Source organism: Styela clava, chromosome 3 (assembly GCF_964204865.1).
Source record: "Styela clava chromosome 3, kaStyClav1.hap1.2, whole genome shotgun sequence".
NCBI lineage: Eukaryota > Metazoa > Chordata > Ascidiacea > Stolidobranchia > Styelidae > Styela > Styela clava.
Window position 1 is genome coordinate 7,150,630 of NC_135252.1, and position 19,674 is coordinate 7,170,303.

Consider the following 19,674-nt stretch of genomic DNA (forward strand, 5'->3'; position numbering starts at 1 on the left):
TTAATTGCGAGAAAGGGGCCAGCCATTGTGCCAGCGATTACTGCAGCAAATGACGTCAAAAAGGGACCATTTTATTGATTTGTCATGATGTCAGAATTTTGAATACGAGTAGAATTCTGCTTTCAGCCAAAGCGAAACTTATCTTCTTCTAAATTATAAGGCTTTCTTCATTCTATTTTTAGTTACTGCTTATAATAGTATGACTTTGTTTATACTCTTTGCTACTTTACCGTCCATCTTCGATTTACTTCATCTTCTAAAATTATTTGTTTGACAGTCCTTAAGAAGGATCAAAAGATCAGATAAACGAGGAGCTGAATCGGTAACCGAAGAGAAATTTACAGTTCTATTTCAATCGCAATTTAGTGTCGGAGGGAATGAACTCGTATTTCAAGTTCGAGTGAGTTGATTTCGGAATTACAAGTCGTATTCTATATTGCTGAAGCTATATAGCCATTTTCATTTGGCGTGTTTATATTCCTTTCATTCTGAACATGGCTCTGTGCAAGTCAATGGTGCTTCAGCAGCTACCATAGAGCATGGGATTTTAACCTGTGATACCATTATAATTAGTTCTAATACTTTACCCATTAGGCCACCGCTATTAGTATTTCAGTGGTATTTCGTAACTTTGTCAAGACATGGGTTTTCTTTACTCCTGCATAGGTGTGTGTGTGATCATATTTTGTTCAAATTTTTCAAAAAAAATTTACAGTCATAGATCTCATCTTCCCAGTTCGAAATAGTATGTTATCGAAGTGTATTGAACAATGATCTGTGGTCTTTACCATTGATATTTAAGAAAGCCTCTCTGTTCGGAGTGTTGTAAAAATATTATGAATATCGTAAATGTTGTCATCATAACTCGATTTGAAACTCAAGTTTTTTCCAAGTTATCGCAAGATTTTTGTTTTACAACGATACATTCAATAGATATGAAGTCTGTTGAGTGATAATGGGAGTCAGCTATGCGACCTCTCAAGATATTGGTATCCATTACATCGGGGTTACCATTACATCGTAACAGAAATCTAGTAGCCATTAGGATTTTTAGGTAGAAGATTAAAACGTTATTCATAACGCATACGATACAGCAGACACAATTAAGTAACCACATAATAGTAGACAAATATTTCTTTTCAAAATGTTTTTGAAAAACTTTAGTTATGTAGAAGATCATTTTGACTTACAAGTTTCGTCAGACGTCATGATTCTGTATGTTGTCAGTAACTTTTGGTATTTCGTGGTTTGCCCATAACCTTGCTCAGTGATACCTTGTTATACTCCGTCACCGTGATCTTGTTAGGATCAAATTCTCATAAAAAGACACCATTAATAGGGTTAGTTTGCTCACTTCTTCCAGTTGGATTCGTTCGAACGCTAAATAACACCCAACTGTGTTATTAACTTTTGAATTTAAAATTTGCAGAATATTATTGGTTTCATCATAAAATAATCTCATTTTTTTAATATATTATTCTATTTTCTATGTATACCATAGACATTATCTTTACCTGTCGTTGTAATTGTACATGGAAATCAAGAAGCAAATGCAGCGGCCAGTATTTTATGGGACAATGCATTCGCAGAACAGGTGACTCCTATTATCATTTATTTTAACAATTTAACATTATGAATTTTTTTCTGCAGCCGTTGGCCATCTCCCTACCAATAGTAGTAATCGTTAACGTCAGTCAAGAATGCAATGCAAAAGGCACGATTCTGTGGGATAACGCTTTTGCAAAGGAGGTACCACCAGTCGCTGTGTGCCTAATCAAATCTAATTGCACACGTCTATAATTTTTTTACCTAATTTACCACAAGTTGTGGTTAGAACTTCTAGTGTAATTTCCTGTCAGATAAACTCAAGTTGGCATCTTAGTTTTTTCTAATCAAATTATCCTGTTTTACATCATAATCAGCCATTAATAAATGAGGCATAAATTATGTTTCAGTAACTTCGGTCCATGCATAATTGATAATAATTTTTAACTGTGATAAAAACTATTTAGAGTTAATTTTAGGTTGGCTCAAAATTGGGAGGTATTATTTAAGCATGTGCCATGTATGGTATCATGTAAATGAACCTTTATTTAATTTATAAATAGAATAAAATGACATAATCTAGTAGTGAGGTGTTGCATGCCTGAATTTAATTTTGTTTGTTGAGATAATTTGTCCTAATCTAATTATAATTACCACATTTAATTTGTTAATTACCTAATCAGTAGGCGTTTTATGACATAATTTTACCTGAACGTGAGGAGAATTGAATAATTATTATTTTGCTGCTATATTTACATTCCAGAAATAGTCTGAATGTTATGTAAAATAATAAGAGTGTGAAATAATTTTGAGTTCGAATCTTAAATCTAGAAATTTCCGAGATTTCTGATAAATAAGTGATATTGCGCAATTTGGTATTGCTTTTGAGATTAAACAAATAATACACTGGTATTTTATTTTTGCAATGAATTAGACCCGGAAACATAAAGTAGATTTTTTGGGGTGCCAATTCGAAAATGTTTAGTTGGATATTGTGGTGTAGGAACACTTCCAATGTGGAAAGTCCATGCACCTTAAAGAAATAACTGAATATTTATTCCATTGTTGGAGAAACCCATCATTTGCTCAACAAAATTCTATGGTATGATATTTCTCATCTTAGTATTGTGATGATCCAAGTTCCATACTTTAAAAATGTACGGTGTTTGTAATATGAGCAAATTTGAGATAAGGTACTAAAAATAAAATTTTGGACTTCATTGATTGGGGAAACTCTCTTATGCTAATACCAACTGATACTAGTGTTAAAGCTTCTTTCTTACTGTTGATCTAATTCACATTAATAGGGTCGAATTCCATTTCAAGTACCGGACAAAGTACCCTGGTGTAAACTTATTGAATCTCTCGATCACAAATGGAAACACGAAACTCGCAGTCCACGTGGTCTCACTATGCAGGCTAAACAATATCTCGCCTACAAAGTTTTCAGTGAGTACTATTCCATCTTTTTTTTAACAATTCTGAAATTTTATTGTAGTTTTTTTCGCACCTCTGCTCCAAATAAAGCTACAGTCAAGTAGTCACTGATATAAGTTAAAAGTTAATTCATTTAATGGTTGTAATCTTACCATTTCACCACCCTAATTTCAGACAGCCCACGTGGGGTTGTGGGCATGCTGGGTTATTGGTGTTTTGTTATCGAAGTTCTACCTAAGCATACCAGTTGCTTAGCAACCATCAAAAATGGCCGGATTAAAATAATTTTAATTACTGGTAAAAAATAGAGTAGTTTTTTGTTTTGTAAAGAATTTTTTTAAATGTGGAGATAAAATAACAAAACTGCTTATTATTGGCTTATTAATTGAACTACAGTACTTATACAGTATGTGGTGAACGATATTTTTTAATTCTACTATGAAATCAGAAACCAAACAAACCGCTGTCTTACAAAATAAACTAGTTGCGCCTTATGTAGGGATAAAAACTCGATCTATGCAATTTATTGACAGTGTGCCTTATGATTCGTCAAATACAGGAATTGTCTCATGTACTATCAGGACAACACTTTTACTGTAATCCATTCGATTGATGACCATAATTACTTATCACTTCCTTCAGGCCTTATGTACACTAGCTTTCAAATTATTTGTTTTGTTCTCGAATAACGGATCCTTCACATAGCAGGTCATTGTTTACACTTGTGGCAGTTATGACATGTCATAAATAACATTGTCACAAAATTTCTGTATATTGCCATTATTGTGTGATGTTGCGAATTATAAATCATGAAGTTATTGGAAAAAAGAATAAACAAGGTCGAATTGCACCTCCTTGACGCAGTCCACTCTGTTTTTTCTGTAAATAATAGATTAGATCAATTCGAGAACTTTGAGTCCAAATTCAAGATAATCAATCAAATGGACATACCGGTTTATTTTTAGCAGTAGTGTCAACCGCAAATGCCATGTCTACAAGTTGAATAAATAGTTGGATTAGAAGTTTTGGATAGAAAATTTGATATATTGGCATTGAGTTATGGAAAACTTATGGAAACTACCTATATATTTATAAATATGAATTCTTCGTAGACATAAACAATCATAACGCAGCCAAATTTTGATATCAGCTTTTGTACTATGTCACACTACTACTGTAATTTTAATATTTAATACCGTTTCATTTGTGGCTCTCTTGGTGGGTAGATAATAAATACATTTTAGGAGGTGGATTGATTTCCATGACACATACTTTGGAAATCACAGATCTAGATGATTATAATTGAAATGGATACAAAATGACTACCCTACTACTCATTTTTTTATCTGTCTCCTGCCACACATATTCTTTTATTATCAGAACAAACAGTGATGCCAAACTCAGAGAAACTCATTTCATGGGCTCAATTCAACAGAGAACCATTACCAAAACGTAACTTCACTTTCTGGCAATGGTATAACGGTGTCATGGAGTTAACTAAAAGTAAACACCTTCAAGTACATTGGAATGATGGGTGAGGATTACATCGCTGGATTTTTTTTACTTTTTTTTGCTGCCATTGTTGCATCCTATTGTGACTAGATTTCTCTGTGTGAGTGACAGGAGTGAATGAATAGGACTCCTTGCACCACAGGATGGATCATGTACCAACTGCTGGTTATGGAGCCTCTTAGGAGGTAGACTATCATTTATGGAGCCCCACAATAGATTTATAAAAATAAAAAACGCATTGTTACTTACTGATTAATGTTCATGACTTGGATGTGTTGCTGTTTTGTATTAAAAAAAATATCCAATATTTTAACAAGTAAACGAATACCTTGGGAGGCTCTAGATTTCCATTACAGAGCCCTGGGGCTCTGTATGGAGCACTTTGAGAACCTATGGCTTAGGCTATTAATCAATTATTCGAATATTGTATTGATGATAAAAAATATATAAAATCTAAATAACGAAATAAAATGAATGAGTGCCAACTAGAGATCGTGGTTTGCCTATTATTAAGAAACAATTTTCTTATCTCAACAACAGCTGAAAATTTTTCAAATCACAATTTGCCACCAACAAATTTTTTGATTTATATTTTCAGAGCCATCATTGGTTTCATTGGTAAAGCTGAATCTCAAGAAAAACTTCTTTCTATGCCAAATCGTACTTTCCTGCTGCGCTATTCTGATTCTGAAATTGGTGGACTCACCATTGCTTGGGTGGCAGATGAGAACGGTAGCTATACAAAAGTTTCATAAAATATTTGTTTATGGCTCTCATTCATTCAGAGTAGAGTTATAAACGAAATTATTATGATAAAAATTTCATTTTTATTTTCTTTTAGTGGAAATTAGTGTTGCCAATCTATAACCCCGACTGTGTTCAGATTAGGAGTTCTCAAACTGGGGGCCGCAAGCCTCTGAAGATTTCTAGGGGCACTTGGATGGTACAGGATGACACAAAAAACAGAACCCAAGTTGTTTCGAAAATAACTTTTGTGCAACGCGTCCCAGATTACTGAAACTTTTGGGTACAATTATACACAAACAGAAGTTTAAGTGTTGAATAAGTTACTCATGGGTTCTGTTTTTTTTGTTCACCCTATGATTGAGTTTATCTCCATTCCTCTATTTTATGTGGAGCATGACTTACCCATGTGCATGTCTAATACCTGTTCTCAAATTTTGAAAATTATGATGCGTAAAATTATTAAAGGATCGTCAATATATCAGCACTTAATTAAATTGTTTTACAATTTGAGGGTCCTTGAAGATATGACAATTGGAAATGCCTGGTTTACCTCATATGTTCCATATTCATAACAAAAAATCTGTATATATCACTAATCGAACCAGTGGTACAGTGGTAAATACAACCTTTCCATCACTGTTTTTTTTACTTTTGTGGAATTTGAAATTACCGATTCATTGAAAATGATTCATAGTCTAGCACAGGGCTACTCAACTATTTTTATAGAAGATCCGCATACAAAACTTCAAAAATATTTGGATTCTGTGTTTCCAGAAATTATATTTCGGCATCCTTAGACACGCACTTCCTCGACCGACAAATGATTATTACTAATCAAGATTGTTTATTATGGCGTTTAAGTTCTTTTCATATATATTTAAATCTATAAAAGTGGTTTTATGAAAGGAAACTTCCAAAGTGGGGCTAATGATCCAAAATAAAAAATCAGACGCGGCCCGAATCGAATACCCGAAAGGTCCGGGTCCGCCATTTGAGTCGCCCTGGTCTAGCAGATTGGCAATCGTAATTTTTTTTTTTAATTTTTAATCCCAGATAAAAACCTTTGTGGGAAATTTGTTTTTCATGTTAAATGAAATTGGCAGAGCCAACTCAAATAGTTAGTGAGATCTACTGGAATTCAATTCTCTCAAATACCGTATATATATGCCTAGTGTCTTCCATTTTTTAATCATTTCTGCAGGTGTACCAAAAGTATGGAACCTACAGCCACAAACATTGAGAGACTATGGCATCAGATCGTTGGCTGATCGTATCAATGATCTCGGGCAACTCATGTATTTATGCAAAGCAGATGACACAACAAAAATGAAAGATGAAGTTTTTGGACAATATTATTGCAAAACGGGAGGAAGTTCTTGTGAGTTTTATTACTTTGTGAGATGATTTTAAACGATCACTCTGAACAAGGCCACCTAACACAAAGAATTTTGAAGAGATGTTTCCTTTTATGATGTAGAATGAAATAAATATTCAAATCGATTTGTGTTTGATTATTTTTCGTATTTTAAATTCTTCATTTTTAGAAATGTTTTAGAATAATTTTATTTGAAAAATCATCAAATAATCAAATTAACCAAATAAAGCCTCATAAAATTACCAAAAAATCCTTCATTTAATTTCAGGCAGTTGTAAAAAATAAACAACCAATCAAACCACTGTTATCTTAACTTTATAGTATTTACAAACAAATCCAGACACATTGAATGTATTTAGAATTCTATATGTTCTTTGCTGACATAACTCAATTTTGAATTTATATTTTAATATATCATATGGTATTTTAATTATTGTATTTTATGGACCATAAGGCATACTAGGTTATGTGGCGCACTAATATACTACGGTTTTTAAGAAGTTTAAGACTCAGATTTGTATACAAAACAGAAGTACTGGTACTGGTTTGAGTGTAGACGATAAAGCATAAAGCTCTACCTGATCCATACATTAGGCGCACCGGATTATAAGGCGCACGATCTATTTAAAAGTAAAAAATAGGATTTGGAATAAACATAATGGTCTGTAAAATACAGTAATCCAACTATTTTATTTGGAATAGTAGGTTATGGGCAACCGGCTTCCTGCCTCGGTTTAAACAAAGAAATGAACAGGACTCGAACAAATATCTTTACCTGGTACTCACGTAGTATGTGAACCAAGATGGTGAACCAGATTGGGGTTAGGCCATAATTTCAGGTACAAATACTTCGAGAGTCACTTGGCTAGTCCTGAACTTGTAAGAGAACTAAAATAAGGAAAAATGGAATAAAATTATGGCCTCACCCTAACCTGGTACACATACTATGTTCAGTTATCGCCATCTTGGTTCACATACTACGGGAGCGCCCTTTAATTTATGCAATCTGAATTCCATTTCATTTGAGATATTGTGATTTATTTTGTCATTTTTTTTTATATTTTAGCGGAACAACCAGATGGATATGTCAGAACAGAACTTATGCAACATATTCCAAGCCAACCTCCCATGTGAGTTGTGAAGATATATTGTTATGCTATTTATGCTAATATAACACAAATTATATACAGTAGTTCTTCCAGATAACAAAATAATAAATACCTCTCTTTGTCTACTCAGATCTCAAATGAGCCTCTTCAGTGACACGAGTGCCCCAAGTACACCACAAAGTAACTACGATGCCCAACTTATGCATAATTCACCTCCGCCTTCAAATGCTCATCCTATACCGTTTGATGTGTAAGTAGTTTTATTCATTTTATGTTTGACACTTGATGTGAATGTTGCAGTGCGTAAGTATAACATTATTGAAGATGTGCATCTACAAATAGGGATGTTTTTTGAATTTTATCTGAGTTGGAATAGAATTTTTATATTTAATTTGGGAAATAGGAAAGCTGGTAAGATGGCAAAATCATATGGCAATCAAATTGCCACAGCCTCTCTTCTGGTTAACAGCCAATTGTGTCTTACATCCTTTTTATCAGATTTCATTGTTTCTCATTGTGCTGTTTTTCTGTTGGAAACTCTGCATCTTCAATGTCTAGAAGTAGATTTGAATAATATTAATAAATACTAATCATATTGGTACTTGGTTAGCATGAGATATTATGTCCTGGCCCTAATCTGGTACACATACTCCTGAGTAAAACATCACTTGTCATAGCAGTCATATTTATTTTTTTTCTTTATTAAACCATTTGTTCCAATATTAACAATCATTTGCCCGCACTAACATCAGGTCTTTTTTGCCATTTTCTGTTTTGCATGAAACGCATTTGCATGTTTCGCTGCCTGGCTACTGCTGCATTCTATCTTCCTATCAAATACAGTGGATCACCGCCTGTGCCAAGCTGCCTATATTATGACGGGTGAGCTTGCATTCTTCACAGCAATTTTCGCTTCGAAACAAACCTTCCAAATATGTTAGATTTGTATTTGGGTAGCTATTTAACAGTGATGTCCAAAGTAATAAAACATTCGAATTTTAGAATCCTTGTTTCAAGAGTAATTCGGAATATTTCAGTATAAAGCAAATTCCTGAAATTCTAAAAACGTTTTTTACCAGTCATTATATATATTAAACTTTTTGTTCAACTTTGAGTTTAATTTGTTTATATCAAGAGATTTAATTTTTGAACATTATTCTAGTTTGGTGTCCAGCAAACTGTAAGCCGTGGCCCAATCATGGACCATCAATCATTTTCTAGTGGGCCTCCAATAAATTTCAATTATGGCAGTGATACACAAAAAAAGTTCTAGAAATTCAACTTATAAATTTTATATAAATTTTAAATAAATTTTTTTGCCAAATAGTTTTGTTCATAAATTTAACTATTATACATTTATTTCAAGCTAAACAAATTAAATGTCCTTTAACTAGTTTATTATGTGGTTAAATTTAAAATTTACAACCAAATTGTTGGGCCTTATGAAACCTTTTCTTTTTTTACCAGTTGGGCCTCACTTAGAAAACTTTTGCCGACCACTGTTCTAGTGCTATTTCCCATAGCCAACCCCATCTTCGCTCATAATTTCTTTATTCTTTACATTTTAGTTTCGTCATTTTTGTTTGTTCATTCTATGAATAATAATGATGTATGAATGATTACGTATCATTCATGATCATGCATGACAATGATAAAACTGTACACAAGATATCGTGTAATGAAATCAAGATCAATTTATTTCAGCTGCAAATAAAACATAGTGACAATGTTTTTCTGTTTTGCTATTGATTCACAGAAGTTGATCAAAGCAAATCTAGAATTGTAAGGGTTCCTTTTATTCACTCCGCCCATATCTGAAAAGTTGTTAGCACAAGTTTTGTTTTTTTGCATTTGATTTATTTTTTTTATTCTCATTTAACATCATAATATAAATCAGCTTTATTTTGCATAAATGATAATTTAGTTGTTATAATATTCAGTTTATTCAAAAGAACACTATTCTGTTTGAGTGGAGTAGTAGTGTACTCAACTACTGCTCCTGTCTTTCTGCATTTGACAGCAAAAATCAAAACAGCTATTTTGAGTGGTTCAATATTGACCATAGGCCGGTTGAGAACATTACAGATATAAATTTGTGAAATTCTATGGCAAGACTACTGAAACATGCAACAATATTCTGTATTCTAATAGGGATTTTTCGAATTTTGCTCCAACTTTATGCTTCAATGAAAGTGCTAGTGTAGTCGAGTACTCTAAGATTCGGATGTTCAAATGCGCTATACAAAGGTATATGTAGAAATCCCCAAAACGAGCCATGAGGCCAGTCCGAATACGAGTCAATCACTAAGTTAAGTCTCCCTAACAGTTAGTCCACGGTATTTCTATTTATTAAATGAGTCTTGAGTAATTCTGAATCTTTGAGAAATGGCAACTCGCGTTTCCCTGACACTGGCATTCAGTAGTACTATGATGATCTTGTAATTTCTTCATGGCTTCTTCTGTATTAGTTTTTCTTACAATGCCTTGAATAATCCAGAAATATTTTTTTGTTTGTTTTGTATTCAATTTTGATGTTAGCATTTAACACCTCTTAAAATTATAGTCAAATGCTCTGTCGTTTTGTTGTTTAAAATTATGCACTGTAAACTTTGTACTTTAAATTTTTTAAAAACATCAGTACCATCATTAACCCATGTCAGAGCCAGTTCAACATTATAGAAGTAACATGATGATACCTTAGTATACCTTCACCAATAGTTTATTATCACTGTTTAGAAATAAACAATTTCATTCCATAATAACATTAGCTATTATTTTTCAGGCAATCTGAAGCTGGAAGCAACAGCAACTTTGCACCGAATGAAGTCGGCTCTGGAATGGAATATGACGAAAGTTTAGGAGATCACTTTGATTCTTCATGCAATATTGACGTTAACGAACTATTAAGTCGCCATATGTGAATGTTTTCGAGTGCTTGCAGATAGGGATGTCCATGTCCAAATAGTACGTTGTTCTAAAATCTTGCTCCGCAATTGATTGTCTTTGCTCCAAATCGGTAATACTAAACTGTGCGTCGTAACGCACTAAATATCTATCCTAAAAAATTGATATTTATGAGCGTGAAAACATGTTCGCATATCCCATTGTCTTTATCATAATATATTTTTAGGAAATCAAGTTTTCTCTTCAATGGCTTGCGACCTGCGTTACAGAAAGTGAATGCTTCGTAGGTTTGAGAAGTTTGGCATTTGAAAATCTATATTTTACCAAAATATTATGATATTTGTTAATTTTTGCATAATGGCAAATTCAGGGAAATACAGTAATTTTAATTCTTGAATTTCTAATTGAATTACGTTTAATTTCTACTTACTTTGCAACTGAATTGGAACCAAATTTTTTGGACATCTCTATACTGCTGTTGTCGGGATTGGATCACAAGAATATGATGTCTTTAAATTCTTTCAATGCCAAGAGCATCACATAAAACTCTGAACTCTGGATGAAATTTTACATCACTAACACCCTATATGTGAAAAAACCTCATCTTTATCATATAGCAACTAAGCTAAAATCCAGTAAGTTTAAATAATACAAGTATAAAAGTGTCGTTTCTGTGTGGATTTCATACACAAAAATTATGGAGCACTCTACATATCACAAAAGGATCTTGATTGAAGGCTGCAATGAATAAAAAAAATTTTGAATATTTGAATGTTAATCATGTATGTTGTCTCAACTGAAACTGTATTGTACTGAGATATTGCATAATTTCTTTGTAACTGCATCCCATTGCTATAAATTTGCGGCCACCGTGAATGGCCTAGTAGCTATAATGTTATATACAACTGTGATAGCTTCGTGTGTTAAAATCTCGGGTTCGAATTCCATGCACATCACCTGACCCAGGGTGTAATAAATTGGGTGAGCAATGCCGAACCGTAAAGATTTAGGCCCTTTTACACTATAGTGGGTGCATTTGCAGAGCCGTGTTCAGAGCCAAAGGCGTTTAAATAGTCATATACAAATATGAAATCGAGATGGATGGATTCTCAAGCCTTAACTGACTGAATGCCATGTCCTAATGCGCTAATTGCAGCTATTACAATTGTATTTATACCATGTTGACTTAAGCCTAATACCATTTACTGAAGATTTTTTTGCTCTTTCTGTGAATTACATCTTCTCAACCACATGCTTTTGTTTGTACCTGAATGTTATCATCAGCAATGCGACTTTAAATATGTATTCTCAAAGATTGAACTTCCATTATTTTGCAATTATTGTTTAATTTTTTTTTTTTTCTATTTTTATTATAACTTGTGCCTTGAATTATTATCACCATCCATGACAGTTTCGTTAGCATAGATTTTTTTCATGGTCGTCTTTGTTAAATAATACACAGCCAAGTTAGGCCCAAATATACATCTAATATGTTCTGATGAGAATTTTTCTGATGTGTACTATTATTAATATTAATTTGATTTCTCGATAACTAAACGTATCCACAAGCCAATCTCAAACACCGTGAAAATTTTTCTATTGTATTTTATGAATTTTTGCCTTAGTTTATTCTTATAATTCAGTAATGGATGAAATATAAATATGTATTCATCTACCTACCTGGAAGGGCACACTACTTAATATACAAAAATATAGACATTCTTTTTACAGGGTGTACTAAAACTTCAGATAAGCGCTTTTGAGTTAGTATACTGCTTATAATATGATCATCCGAAACAATTAACTTTTTCAGTGCCCTATATATGTCTATGTTTATATTTGGTATATTAATTTTAAGAAATGTTCATAATGAAACATTATTTAAGGCAGCTGTTTCCAAACTTCGCAAAATAATGATTTGCTAAACAATTCTGATTGCGTGACAAAACATCAGTCCATTTAATAAAAAATACTATCTCGAGAAGTTTTGGTCGTTTATTCGCACAAAACAAGCTTATAATTAAATGTGCACGAAACATAAAACTTCCTCGTCATTATTTATTTATTCTTAACAAAGTCAAATTTTCTTTTAAATGCATCTTGGTTTATATCACAGAAAGTAAATTTATGTGCCATAAGTTTAAAAAAGTTTTTTGAGTCTTTAATTAAACTAACGTCAATAAGGTTAATGGAGGTAGTCCATATTTTTTACCACCTTTTTTTATATTTATGATCTAAAATATAATGCAATTTTTGTTTCAAATTGGTGGTTATGTTCCAAATTCAAGCATACCTTTCAAAGTAACCTTGAAAATATATTCACGTATGTTTTGGTTCTATGTAGCATTATTATCGTAGCAATAATTTCATTACGCTAGAACATTTTTGGAGGAAATTTTTTGGGGATTATTTGTGGTGGTGCAATAAAATAAAATTTGTTGGGTAGAAAGAAAAAGTATTCGTACCCTTAGCATTTTGAATTTTGTCTTGCTATTACTATATTATTGTAATCATAATAATTATGCAAAGAGCATACATGTAGCAAAGCAAATAAATGGCTGAAAATAATGTATGCAAATTTCATGTAAGCACCCCCATGGTACCATTGTGCTAATTAATTGCTTTTTTCGTTTTTTTTTTTAACTATTTTTTGGAACTTCCAGAATGTGTGAAATTGTCCAAAATGCATAGTCTTCCACAAACTCATTTTAGGATATTATTTCAAAAATCAAAAATCAACCACTGAAATAGTGACTTCTTCTTCACTGGTGGCTGAAGAGAGAAAAAAAGAATTTATAATCCAATGTGTGAGGCCTCTGTGATCTGCACAAATGAAATCAATTTACAATGTCTGACATTAATGCAGAATTGCAGAAAAGCTCATGAAATTATCCAAATCAAAGTGCAATAATTATCAGTAATATAAACATAATTCTGCCATCGTTGTTCGTAAGTTTGAAAAGGCATTTTCTCTCTTATTTTATTTTATATTTGTCAATTCTTGTGGATGGCATATTAGTGTACAGAAGTTTTACAACAACATTCAAAATGGAATCGGACTATTTATGATGAGTAATACCTGTCTAATTAACAAAATATTAAACATTTTTTAAATATCTGGGAGTTGTATAGGAATGTGTTTATTCCATCAATATTCATCTATAGTGCCTTCTAGGAAAAAAACGCATTAATTCTTCCATGTTTAAAATGTTGATTATTTTTACTAATCATCAATCACGGATTACTTTCTATTTTCACAAATACTTTTCTAAACTTGTGTAGCAGAGTAGCGTGATCAGGACACTTTCACACTAGGAAAGACATGAAAAAGTTGTGCCCTATTCCCATGTACTATACCAGGGGTTCCCAAGATTTTTTCAGGACGACCCCAAAGACAAGTGCCAACGTGAAACTTTAGAGCTTCTTTCACTGGACTTTTGAAGTTTGATCATGTGGTGGTATTAAGTGAAATAAGCTAAAACCAAACAGTGATGTCACAATAAGCACCTACATTTTCTATAGCATGAGCATCGAGCGATGCTTATGGGCCTGTTTTACAGTAAGCCATGGTACAAACTGCTAAATTGAACATGGTTTGTCAAATCTTAGATGTTTTGTACATCCATCTTCTACCATACCTCAGCGACCCCACTTATTTATCACTCCACCCAATTTGGGGTCGCGGCCCCTGGTTTGGGAACCCCTGTACTATACGAACATTGCCATAATAAAAGGGGTAAACACATTTGCATACCTGTATATTTTTACAAATCCAGGCAGCATGCCCGGGCCACACAGCAGAACAAATTGAATTACCGTAGTAATTTTTCCCATGCCCAATTTGAATTAATAACCAGATGGCAGGCCTTTGTGATTCGTCCTATGAATTTTAAGCCATTGTGCCCTGTCGTCATTGCTCTGGTCCTTGACTTATGCTATCAATACTTTAGTAATATATTTCTTATAGAATATGATGCCATTTACTGTAGTTCCATTAAATTTAAGCATCATTTTAATGCTAGCTGGTACTCCTTAACTGAATAATACACTTTAAACTTAAAAATAATCTTTTTTTTTTTTCAAATAATACAATCAGGAGATGGTACGTTCAAGTCATCTGCCATTACCGTTCACATAACCTCATTAAAACCCTTTTTGTGTTTATCTATTTTTCGCCAATGAAATGTGTCATGAATGTGATGAATTATCATTTTTTTTCTGTTCTATAAGGACAACAGGGATCTCTTGGATATATATTTATAATCTAAAATAAAAGAAAGCAAATTGGTTTTCACTCACTCATTCTAGAAATGGCTGCTTTTGCGTAGCCATGTCTGGAGCAAATGCGTGGAAAATATGTTGACTCAATTTTCAATATTCCCAAAATCATCTTTTTCAAATCTTCTCATTTTCGCTAATAAAAAAAAATTTCCTGGACGTCCATTGACTATGCTGAACCATGATATTATCATTTACTTTTTACTGATCGAAATGTATCGTTTTTGTTAAATATTTTTGGACTTGTGCATTACCACTACCAACTTTTTGTCGTTTTTAATACTTTTACTCATTTTTTTTTACATTGCCGCCATTGATATTGTTTCATACAAAATTTATCTTTAGTTTATTTTAATCAAACATCATTTGGTGTATGATTAAGCTTGATCTAAGATAAATTTTGTGTGTGGATTGTTGTACAGTAATTAAAGATGTAGTCATTTGCATCTGTTGTAAAAATCGTAAAACTTGTTGCATACAATACCTTTCTCACTATCATTTCAACTTCCAATGAAAATCATAATTTGTCAATTGCTTCGATTTTATTTTACTGAGTTTTGTAAAAGACAGGTCTTACTGCATACGATTTCCAACGATATTTTATACGACACTGAATCTATCAGAGTCAGGTGACGGCACCAATGACAAAATTGTCCGCGTTTACCTTCGATATCTCCAACAAGGTTGTGAGATCTGGGAAACATTGCGTTTATACTCCGGCTTCGGATTGGAAAACATTGGCCTGACAACTGGTTAAAATGTTTACGCCGACAACATCTCCGGAGTCCCAAGAAAATCAAATTTTATTAACAAAAATTCCATTGGCAAGCCTTACAAGAACGCTATAAGTAAACTCGATTTTTTTTGTCATTGTGTTAATAATTATGACCTTTTATCTCCTTTGATAGTCCAGCTCCGGGAATTCACAAATCCGACTCCACAGCCTTAATTCCAACCCAGCGTTTCCGTGTATTGAACGAATTAAAGTTATAGTTGTCGATTCGATTAACAGTAAGCTATGGGTTCACGAAAAAGGTGGGTTTTTTTTTGGCGTATCGAACGCGCGATTTGTAACTGCAAATGAGGAGTTGAATATTACTAATATTCATATGGGTTTAATATTAATAAGCCTCTGAATCAAATCAAGGTTTGTCCAATCCGCGCTGTCCCGTTTTTTTCGTGTATATATATAGTAGTGAAAAAAGCGCTAGTCTCGAACAGCGTAGCCATTGATTGGCTTCTATTGGCCCCTATCTTTCAGATACTTATCATATGCGAAGAATTTGGTGGGAAACTGTTTAAATTGAATTTGCTTGCATTTTAAATTGAATAAAACTACGTTAATTTCTTCGACTGGTGACTGTGGATTTTAATTTTATAGCGAATTTAAAACCCAAGATAATGCCATCCGCTCATTTCTGTGACCTGCAAGCCAAAACAATTGCCCACCTCAACCTGCATAATAAACAAATTAAAGCCTTAATATGACCTCGCTACATCTATCATAATATTAAATAATAAATCCATATAAAATAACGTTACGGATGTGTAGCAGAAATGTTTTGATTGTGATTGCTTTCAACGTTGATTGGATGCAATTTGGCTTAAGCGCACGAGCAAAATCGGATTATGGCTATTACACATGATCGTAATTAATAATAAATCTATATATCCTACTCAAATATTAAAATTCAATACCTGTTTTATGTTGAAAATAATCTTTCGACCTCCCCAACCAGCAACAGCAAAGCACCAAAAAATATAGTAACAGTAAACTTTAATACACAACTCGAACAGAGCGAAAAAACACACGCAGCCTTAAAAGCAGAAACAAAACGGAAGGGGAAAAAGTAAGCCCAAAAGAGGGTTGCCAGAAATTCCAATTATACGATATACAAAAATATAACACTCCCACTTAATTGAAATTTCTCCGAATTAGGCTAAACATTTTTAATGCCCATACAATTACGTAATCTCTCAAAACGATCCCTAGGAAGACTCTTAGTGAATATATCAGCAAGCATATTTTCAGTAGGACAATATTCAAGTTCAAGAACCCCATTGTCAATTGCCTCCCTAATAAAATGATAACGTATATCAATATGTTTAGTTCTACCATGCGAAACAGGATTCTTTGCAATAGCAATTGCCCCCTAGTTGTCTTCCCTAATAATTGTGGGATAATTCTGTACCATTCCAAGTTCAGCAAGCAATTTCCTCAGCCAAATAACTTCTTGTGTGGCAGAACTCAATGCAACATATTCTGCCTCTGCAGTTGATAGAGCAACAATGGGTTGTTTCTTGCTGAGCCAACTAATGGCACCACCGGCAAGCATGAAGAGGTTTCCACTTGTAGAATGTCTATCATCTTGATCACCAGCCCAATCTGCATCTGAATATCCCATTAGATCATTTCCAGATTTCATCATAGTCAATGCCATACCTCTGAGTATATCCCTTAGCGACCAGCCGAGCCTTGAATCTTTCAATTTTGCCATCACTAGTATACTTCGTTTTGAATAGCCAACGACACCCAATAGGTTTTCTACCGGCTGGTAATTTTACAAGATCCCAAGTTTCATTTTCCATCAAGGATTTGTACTCATTTTCCGCTGCAGTTTTCCATTGTCTTGCACACTCAGAATTCAACGCATCTTCCAGAGTTTTCGGCTCTGCAATTTGACTAGCATGATACGCAACATAATATGATTTATCGTGCAAGGCAACATCTACATATTCATCATAGCCAAACCTAATTGGTGGATTCACTTGTCGACTAGATCTCCGAGGCATTTCTTCATTTGATTCGTTGACTCCCACTGCATCAATATCTACTTCTATTTCCCTTGGTGCAGATTTTTCAGCTTTTGTATCGGAACGTTTTACAGTTGTATCAAATTTTCCTTGACCAAAATCACTTTCATTGAATACAACATCTCTCCGAATAAAAACCTTTCCAGTTCCTTCCACCAGTAGTCTGTAACCTTTTGACCGCAAATCGTAGCCAACGAATCTCAATTTTTCAGCTTTTTTATCCAGCTTTTTCCGCCTACAATCTGGTACATGAGCATAAGCCGCACATCCAAAAACACGAAAATGACTTACATTCGGCTTTCTTCCATACCAAAGTTCGTAAGGCGATCTGTTTCCCTTGATGGCAGATGTCGGCACCCGATTTCTGATATATGCTGCTGCGTAGACAGCTTCAGCCCATATTCCCTTGTTCATTCCGGCATAGCATATCATTGATCTTGCCGACTCCATCAACGTTCTATTCATTCTCTCCGCCACACCATTCTGAGCCGGTGTGTGAGCAACTGACAGTTCATGTTTTATGCCCCCTTTCCGCAAATATGCTTCAAAATTCTTTGAGACGTATTCACCACCATTATCAGTTCTCAAAGTTCCAATTTTAACACCAGCATTATTTGTCATCAGGGTTTCAAATTCTTTGAACTTGTCAAATACCTCATATTTGTGCTCCATGAAATAAACCGCACAAAACCGTGAGTAATCATCAATAAAAGTGACAAAATACCTTCGTCCGCCAATTGACTCGACTTCCATTGGCCCACAAACGTCACTGTGTATAAGTTGAAGTTTCCGTGTAGACCGAATTTCACCAACCGCCCTAAGCGGCTTTCGTTGAATTTTTCCCTCTACACAAGCTTCACAAAATGACAGTTTTGCATCATCTGGAATTTTCACATTCAAAACATGGCTTTTCCGTACAGCTTCCTTTAATTGCTGACCACCAAGATGACCCAATCTTTGATGCCATAAATCCAGAACAGATTTCTTTCCGTCAACCAGCATTCCCTTATGTTCCAGGTTTGGTCGACAATTTAACTGATACAATTTTCCATTCAATGTTCCCATTCCACGTACAATTCCATTTTCACCGTAGATCCAGCAAGTCGACCGATCAAATTTCAAGATATTTCCTTTGCTTGCTGCTGAATGTACTGAAAACAGATTACACGCCAGTTTCGGAACATACAGAACGTCATATAAAGTACTTCGCTTCGACTTTTTTCCGTGAAACAGCATCACAAGGTGAACATTTCCCACACCAAGTGCTTCCACTGTTCTGCCATCTCCAAGTTCCACTTTTTCCGGAACACTGAATTTTCTATAGTTTACCAGAAATTCATTTTCTTTAGTCATGTGACGCGACGCCCCAGAATCCACCAGCCACTCCGATCCATGGGCACTGTTAGATGAACCGATCATTGCTGAATCATCATCTTCACTGGATTCTGGTTCAGGCATGGGAGTCATAGTTTCCGCTTTATGGTATCCAGTGGGCACATACTTTTTCTTCATTTTACGGGGGCAATTTCGCCGAATATGCCCCTTTCGCCCACATCCATAGCACGTACGTTTCTTGTCGAAACCGACCAAAGCTGACTCGTCTTGATTGCTATTCTTCCCATTTCCAGAGCGACCATTCATCTTTTGCTCTTCGTGTAAAAGCGCCTGTTGAACAAATCCTAGGCTAATTCCATCTACACGCGATTCCAGAGCAGTTACCAGAGTTGAATAGCTCTGTGGAAGACTTCCAAGCAATGTTACAACTTGATCTTCTTCACTGATAGGCGCCCCAATAGCTGCCAGCCTATCTGTAATTTCTTTCATCCGCTTCAAGTGATCATCCATCCGCATTCCCTTTTCCATCTCCGCACGAAAATACTGCTTCTTTAAAAATAGCTTGTTTGCCAACGTATCCCGTTCAAAATGATTACGCAATGCATCCCAAGCCGCCTT

General features: G+C 34.2%; 1 protein-coding gene across 4 annotated transcripts in view; it reads left to right on the forward strand.

The window, feature by feature from the left end:
* The window catches only part of LOC120343429 (signal transducer and activator of transcription 5B-like), a 37,206-nt gene extending 21,768 nt beyond the window's left edge, over nucleotides 1–15,438 (forward strand). For 3 of the 4 annotated variants that reach the window (XM_078110802.1, XM_078110804.1, XM_078110803.1), the window contains 10 exons: nucleotides 278–400; nucleotides 1,502–1,594; nucleotides 2,853–2,994; nucleotides 4,363–4,516; nucleotides 5,093–5,226; nucleotides 6,443–6,619; nucleotides 7,683–7,746; nucleotides 7,856–7,975; nucleotides 8,569–8,607; nucleotides 10,508–15,438. In XM_078110802.1, the coding sequence (XP_077966928.1) occupies nucleotides 278–400; nucleotides 1,502–1,594; nucleotides 2,853–2,994; nucleotides 4,363–4,516; nucleotides 5,093–5,226; nucleotides 6,443–6,619; nucleotides 7,683–7,746; nucleotides 7,856–7,975; nucleotides 8,569–8,607; nucleotides 10,508–10,646 (1,185 nt within the window). In that variant the 3' untranslated portion in view covers nucleotides 10,647–15,438. The remainder of the gene's footprint in view (nucleotides 1–277; nucleotides 401–1,501; nucleotides 1,595–2,852; nucleotides 2,995–4,362; nucleotides 4,517–5,092; nucleotides 5,227–6,442; nucleotides 6,620–7,682; nucleotides 7,747–7,855; nucleotides 7,976–8,568; nucleotides 8,608–10,507) is intronic. The other variant, XM_039412596.2, reaches the window with a different exon arrangement.
* The last annotated feature ends 4,236 nt before the right edge of the window (nucleotides 15,439–19,674 follow it).